This window comes from Vigna umbellata, chromosome 4 (assembly GCF_029865625.1).
Source record: "Vigna umbellata cultivar VRB3 chromosome 4, Vumbellata_1.0, whole genome shotgun sequence".
In the NCBI taxonomy this organism is placed as follows: Eukaryota; Viridiplantae; Streptophyta; class Magnoliopsida; order Fabales; family Fabaceae; genus Vigna; species Vigna umbellata.
The window spans coordinates 23,517,188-23,525,119 of NC_142168.1; the positions used below are offsets into that span (position 1 = coordinate 23,517,188).

General features: G+C 31.9%; 1 protein-coding gene across 1 annotated transcript; it reads right to left on the reverse strand.

The window, feature by feature from the left end:
- Nucleotides 1–6,330: 6,330 nt before the first annotated feature.
- On the reverse strand, nt 6,331–7,026 carry LOC148199630 (uncharacterized). Its single transcript, XM_088112731.1, has 3 exons — nt 6,965–7,026; nt 6,621–6,878; nt 6,331–6,529 (listed from the first exon to the last, which is right to left on the reverse strand). The coding sequence occupies exons 1-3, from the start codon at nt 7,024–7,026 to the stop codon at nt 6,331–6,333; spliced, it is 519 nt and encodes a 172-aa protein (XP_087968857.1).
- Nucleotides 7,027–7,932: the final 906 nt, after the last annotated feature.

Here is a 7,932-nt window from a genome sequence, read left to right on the forward strand (position 1 = left end):
CTAATATAAAAAAAAATATTGATTACTAATATTCAAACACAAAATAATAAACAATTAAATTAAATTAGGTGAGTTGGTAAGTTAATCCGACTTATTATAGATTCAACTTGAGTGATTTGAGTTATAAGTGAACTAGATAAAACTTAGCTCGTATCAACAAATTATGTTTTTTTCAAATTCAACCCAACTCAAATCATATTGACCTAGAAATTCTAACCATTTTGATATCACTATGAAATAGTTAAAAGGAAAAAAATAGGTAACTACTAAAGTAATATCCTGTCACAAAATCATTCAGTAATCGATTCATATTATAAACAGAAATCTAACCTCTAAAAATAAAAATAAAACCTTTGAGCTAGCAAACAGTATCCGGCAATTAACTCTAAAGATATATTTTTTCTATTTATAAATAGTCATAAAGAATATACAGCATGGGACATTAAATACGTTTTTGCGCAAAAATATTAAATCACACAACATGATTATGATTAAGCACATATTAGAAAATAAAATATAACACAATAAAAAAAGATATTGTTAAAAATGATATTCGGGTTATAGTTGTTGAAGTATATAAAGGTGTGTGTGTGGTTTGTGTATTGCATGTTATTATCGAAAGTTGGTAGAGATTAAAAGTGAAAGATGTCTAGTGGAAAGAGAGAGAAGGAAGAGTGGGAAGATTACACGTGTGATATTTGTGGGAAAGAAGTTGCAACCAAACGTGGTGTTCTTATTCACAAGGCGGCTCTTCATTCTAAACCTGATTTGCCTCCTAAAAGCTTCGTATGTGATTACGCTAATTGTAGTCAAGCTTTTGATAACAGACAACAGTTAATTGGACACAAGATGTCTGTTCATAAATATCGTGCTGCAGGTAGTAGCAGTAAATCTGGTGGGGCTCGTGACTTTGATCTTAACCGCCCACCAAATTATTGATATCTAAATAATATCATCTTAAATCTTATTATTAATTTTAATATTTTAATTAGGTTGACGTTCTAAATTTATGTTATTTTATTTTTATTATTATAATTTTTTTTTTATAATTTAGAAGATTGTTTTGCTTTAAATGTAATGTTTGCTTTATGAATTATGAGTTGAGCGAGGTTTATTAGTTAAAAGATGTCTTATTTTGGTGCATCGATCTGTTTGTCACCATTGATGAACATTGTTAAATAAAGAACTTTTAATTTTATTCTGTTGTTTTTCTTTTTCTTTTTTCTTCAGTATTCATATGGATTAATTAATTATAGTTTTAAAGTAATCCTTCCACGCATACTGTTGTTAAATATTTTATTCTCGCTGTACTCGCGTCACCGGTTTTTTTTGTGTATATTGAAATTTATTATTTAATATGATAAAAACTAAAAATATAGTTTTTTAACTATTTGTATATCATTGATAATTGTAATATAATGTGTTAAATTTTTATAGGAAAATAATTACCTACTTTTCAACGTTAATTTTTAACGAATCACTCTAATTTTTAAAAGTCAATATCAATTTATATATTCAATTTCATAGGAGTAATTAAATTAAATAATTATACTATTTTAAACGCACAAATATATACAGATAATTTGTTTGGATATAAAAATGTAAAATGTAATAACCTATATTTTAAGAGTTGATATGATGATTTAATAATGAGGTCACGTTATTTTAATAGTTAAAATAAATAATATTAAAGTAATTAAAAGTAAGTACATTTTTTATTAAGAAGTGTATTATTTAAAATGCATAATATCTATTTAAAACTCATTTTTTTTATTTTCTTCTACTTTTTTTTTCGAGTTTCAACTTTTTAATAATTTCTTTGAAGATCAAGAGTTGTCTATGTGATCAAGACAACAAGATCTTCATTTTTACCTATTAATTTTTTCAAAAGAGTAAGTTAGTTTCTAACTTTTTTAGAATTGTACGTTTCTTTCATGCATGTGAGTCATCTTTTGTCGCATATGTCTTCGTAGCTTTCTAGTATGTTCCTTATTGATTAATGGTTCTAACAACATATCCTGATAATGATTTTGTGGTGTATAGGTATAAATAGAGATCTTTAAGTTGAGGAAGCGGTTTTAGGTCTTTTCAAGTAGTTTTAGCTTCTACAAGAGCTAAATGTTTCTTTCTAAAGTCTTTTTAAGTTTGATAATCTGATTTTTTGGTGTGCTCTAATTGAAATGAAAATTGACTTGGTGTTAAGTTTATAGTTTGCTGAAATACTATTATAGTCCTTGAAATTGATTTAAATGGGTATTATCTGAATTTGGAAGAGTATTGTGTGAATGCTTGTTGGTTGTTACCTGTTTTGATCACTTGAGATAATGTAATTGAGGTTATAATTGGTTGGAAAGGTGAGAGTTTTTGCTGGTTTTGGGTCTAATTTGGGGGACGGGGGTTAGCAGGTGAATTTAAAGAAAAGTTGATAAAGGAAGAAACATGATGTTTGGGGTCTGTTCTTGAGTCATTTAAAATTTGGTTAGCCACTTAGTTCACTAAAATCTACTTTGTAACATGTAGAATATAATAGTGAGGTTTTAAGTTGTTGGTTTGATCTTATGCACCTTATTCCTAGCCAAATAAGCAAATTGGTACTCAATTTTAGTTATAAACATGTTTTTAAATAAACTCTAATGTCAAAGATACTAATTTGGACATTTGATAAGTCTTAGATGCAACCAAATCAGAAAACCAAGTTGTTGTCATTTGGTATAGGGTTGAGCAACCTTGTGTGGCTTTGAGCACTTCCAAACAAGAGAGTCACTAGGCTCCACAACACTGAGAACTCACTTTGGGTGCGGAACGCAGTAAAACCCGAGAGCAAATGAGCTCTAGAATGCTGAGCAACAGTAATTGGCGCTGAGCGCTACGAAACCAGAGAGTTATCTGGTTTATGGGCGCTATGCGTGGAATTGGATATTGCTTGATCGAGTTTAGAGTTTATTTATATGTTTAGGTATTGCTTGATGTGAGAGTAAAATTGTTATATTCTGATTTGTTTGATTTGTGTGTTTGATTCTTGATAAATTAGCTTACCCCGTTGTTTGTGTTTTTATGTGTTTGTTTTCTCTTTTGCAATGATCGCATATTTGTATGAACAAAAGAAGAAATTTCAATGGAACAAACGCTAGATGGTGAGGATGTAGATGCACAGTTGATTAGATTAATAGTTGTGTACTTTGATATTTTGAGAACCTTTAGTTTGTGTATAGATAATCTTAGTATAAGATATTTTGTATATAAAGTTTAAATTATTATTAGAGTTTGGGTAATTGTAATCATATTTTATATGCTTTCTTTTAGTTAACTGATTTCTTTTATTGAAGATGTAATGATTCCTATTAGTGTTAAAGCTATAAAATTTGGGATGTTACATAAAATATTTTATATTTGAATATTTTATATTTGTGAAGTTTTAAAATATAATGTCTATATTTAATGTTGTAAAGTGAATAACTAGTATGTTAAAAAATGTGGGTTCTTATAAACTTAAAAAATATATCATTAATAATAAAAGAAATGCTACTTAATTAATTTGTGTAAGAATGAAAATTTAATATTGCACATTTACGATAAACTGTTAATAACTTATATTTATGAAAATAGATGTTGTGTTTCTTTTATGATGATTTTTAATTTTGTTTAAAAATTATTTAATAAATATTTAAAAAGATATAAATACAAAATACTCTTTTGAAAAAAAAAAGCGACAGATAAATTTCGATTAAGAATATATATTTTTACATGAGAAACAATAGTTAAATTGCTGTCATCTTAGTTCAATTTTTAATCTTTATTTTCATCATGATTCATATTGTTTAATTAAAATTGATTTGATGTATGAACTTGATTTTATTATTATTTCTAACTATATTGTAGAGAAGTAAAATCAAAATTATTTCTCAAATTGGCTTCCAAAATACTAAATAGTCGTTTTGATATATGTAACATCTCATTTATCTAACACTTAATATTTAATAATTTAAAATAATTTAACATATAGTTGCATTATTACGGAAAAAAAAAATCACATGGCAGATACATATTTTTAATTTCAAATACACACTCATGAAATGACCAAAAACTCTTCTTCACTATTCCACAACTTATCTCTCGAAGTAGATTAATTGTTGTTTTCTCATATACTCTGGTATAATACACATTCATAAAAACATGTATAAATATATTACTACACATAATCATATTATCATGTAATAATTATATTAGACTCGACTATTATGAAACTTTGATGCAAAATCATCGAAGATTATGCACTTGTAGGGGTTTTTATCGCTTTTTATAGAATCATTACCAATCCAATACATCATGTCATGAATATTTATTAGTTCTAATCTCATATCTGATGCATCTAGGGGGATGTATTGAAGATGTGCCGTGAGATTGGAGGTGAATGGAGGCTTGGAAGGCAGCTGAAACCAAGGGAATAGTGGCGGCAGCAACTGCAGATTCTGGAGGAATTTCTGGATCAGATTGGCTGGGATCTTTGGAGGTGTGGCAGCGGATTGTTGGTGTTTATGGTGAGTGGAGATGGAGGCTAGCTTGGAGAGGTGATTCACAACTCAGAAGGCTTCCTAGAGTGGAAGAAAGTTGCAATGGAAATCAAGCTAAGAAGTGACTCTTGGAGAAGGAATTTGCTATACATTTCACAGAAATTCTTTACTACAATCCAAAAGTGAGCTACAAGCTTTGCCTATGAGATTTTATAGATCAATCTCAAGGCTTAAGCAAGCATATTACACGTTTCAGATCTGAAATGCTAATAACTACCCATGTGCTAAATGTGTGGCTTCTAGAAAGCTTTATGAAGCACGTGACAAATGAGTTTTACATGTGGAGGAAAAACAATTACTAATGTCGCCCCATAGAAGGATAAGCACACCCCTTCTTGTGTAGAAATGTCCACTTTACCCTTCTCTATGTTTTGGCAAATTTGTAACATCTTCTTGTTCTCCAATTTTCCATCCAAAAATAGCAAATAGTATTTGACCTTGGGGAGAATACTCATCTTGGAGCTTTTTGGCCATCCCTCTTGTGATGGGTCCTATGGTGCTAGGCCTTCTTATATCAATATCATATCATGATCATATTCATACCTGTTTCGGTGAAGATTTTTGTGGGACTGAGACACTAACCTTTCTGACGTGACTTTCCTTCTTCTTACCTCTGAATCTCCTGTTCCAAGTTCTTCAAGTCCGAGTCGAGGGGGGAGGTACCTACAAAAGACACTCCAGCGCTCAAGTTAGGCGTCTGTTGAAGGAGTTGTTACTCACAAATGAATATTATGGTAATTGAGTATTATGAACTCAGTAGAGCGTGAGTAGAATGTGAATGAAATGTTTTGGAGTGTGAATTGAGCATACCTGGTTGATGTCCTTGACCTTGTATTTATAAGTTGTCACAAGCCAAACAGACTTACCTTAAAATCCAAGCGGTTGAAAACAGAATTCCCTTAAAATCCGAGCGGTTACTCATAAATAGCTTTATGAATCTCTTTTAATCAGATATCTTTGATTGTTTTAATCATCCACTGGACACTTGGCCCAACAAGTACTAACACAATTTAATAAAACTAATTGCACTTGTTGGCTATAGTGGTGATCGAACCGTGCTGAGTGTATGACCGTTCGGTATGTACATAATTGACGAGCGTTGTCGCGGTTTGACCTGGCTGACAAGCGTTGTCTGGTTGACGAGCGCTATTGCGGTTTGACCTAGCAGACGAGCGCTTTTGTCGATGAGTGTTGCTACAGTAGATAGACCGATCGGTCTTGGATGCTAACCGTTCGGCCTATATATCATACTATACATGTACATAATTGACGAGCGTTGTCGCGGTTTGACCTGGCTGACGAGAGTTGTCTGGTTGACAAGCGCTATTGCGGTTTGACCTAGCTGACGAGCGTTGTTGTCGATGAGCGCTGCTATAGTAGATAGACCGATCGGTCTTGGATGCTAACCGTTTGGCCTAGATATCATACTATACATAATGCCCCCCAAGTCCGAGTTAACTGTTTGGCTTTAGCCAAGGTTAAGTATAGGACTTATATGAGCTTGGGGAAGGTCGTCCTTGTTCTGTTGGTCGATCAACTTTTGATGGGAGTTCTTTTTAGAACTTTTTCCCTGTGTTGACAAGAGACTTTGGTAGCCTGTTGTTTACCTGCAATATGAAGTCGATTGGCTGAATACTTTTTAGACCAAATGGTTGAATGTCTGTGAAGCCGAACGGCCTAGTACTTGTGAGTAAGTGGAATACTGGAAGCCGAACGACCTAGTACTTGTGAGTAAGTGGAATATTGGAAGCCGAACAGCCTAGTACTTGTGAGTAAGTGGAATATTGGAAGCCGAACGACCTAGTACTTTTTCCCTCATGGCAGTCAGTGCATGACAACAAGGTATTCCTGTTATAGTCCACTTCCTGCAGCTACAATCTCTTTTCTCTACATCAACCACGAACTTTTCAGCAATATTGGAAGTACGGTTGATCTCAAAAACTTGCATACTTGACCAACTGCCAAAGTATTCAAAAACAATATTAGGAAGAAATTTACAATGGAATCAGTCAAATAGAAAATGAGTAAGTGGTTTTGTAGTTTACTTACTTATGTATCCAATATTGTGTCTTCTGTAACTCCTTGTGTAGTCTCTTTTGAATTTTGGGACAAATGGGACCATGAAACAACCTTATCTTATCTCTATTAGATGCCCACCTCTTCATCAGGTAGCTACGAAGCTCTTCCAAGATTGTTATGATTGGTTTCCCCCTAGCATCTAAGATGACACTGTTAAAAGCTTCAGATATGTTATTGACAAGTGTGTCACAAACAGGTGTTCCTGAAAATCTTGACCTAGACCAAAATCTACAATAAGAGAAACTTAAGTATTTGTAAAAGAAATATGCATTGAGCCAAATATGAAATGAAATGTGAACTTGAAATGTACTTGCCTTGGTGGAATTGTTATCAAGTATTTAAAGGCCTCTTTGTTGACTTCCTTGATTTGTCTCATCACTGATTCCCAAGCTTGGGGGTGTGTTGTTGCTGTTGCCTTCCATAGTAATTGTCTGAGATTTATGCCAGGATATTTCTTCCTAAAATTTGCATAAATGTGCCTTACACAGAAACGTTGGTCCACACTAGGTAAAAGTTGTTGTATAGCTGGCAGAAGTCCCTATGATAGTAATGAATGAAAGTCAGTTTTAAATTGGGATGGTGAACATCCATAATCAATGAAAAGTTACTTATTTACTTACTTTCTGTTGATCTGACACAAAGGTACACCTTGAACATAATCCCCCTCCTCCAAGATCATCAATTAACCATTCTAAAAACCATGAGGTTTTTTTCCTTTTCCCTCCCACGTTATTTTCCTTTTCCCTGCCACGTCAAGTAACCTACCCTAAGTCATTGCCACGACCACATTTCTTGCAAACCTCACATCTACACTCAGGTCAACGTTTTCAATTTTAACGTCGTTAAACGATGAGGACTTAATTTACACAATTTTTGTTACTTAGGAACCTAATGTCCTCATTTTAAAAATCGGATACTAAACAAAAATTTAGCTCTTAACTTGGGAACAAAATAGGCTAGTAAACCAAAAACAAAATATATTTTTGCTATTAAAGGTGTCCAAAAGTTTAAATAGTTGAAGAAACAAAAAATGAAAAAACTAAAAATATTTTAATTTGTGTATATTGAGTTATATTTAATTACAATAATTTATGACAAGACGTTCTATATTCAATATTTTTTTTGTAAAATTCTTTTTAGTACAAGAAATTATGTTTTTTTTTCCTATCAAAGTTTTATCGCAATGTGTAAAAGTTAGCCAATTACAATTTAGCTCGGAAATTTTTATTACTTTTCTATAATATTCATCGAAATTTATTAATAATAAATCCATAAGAGGATA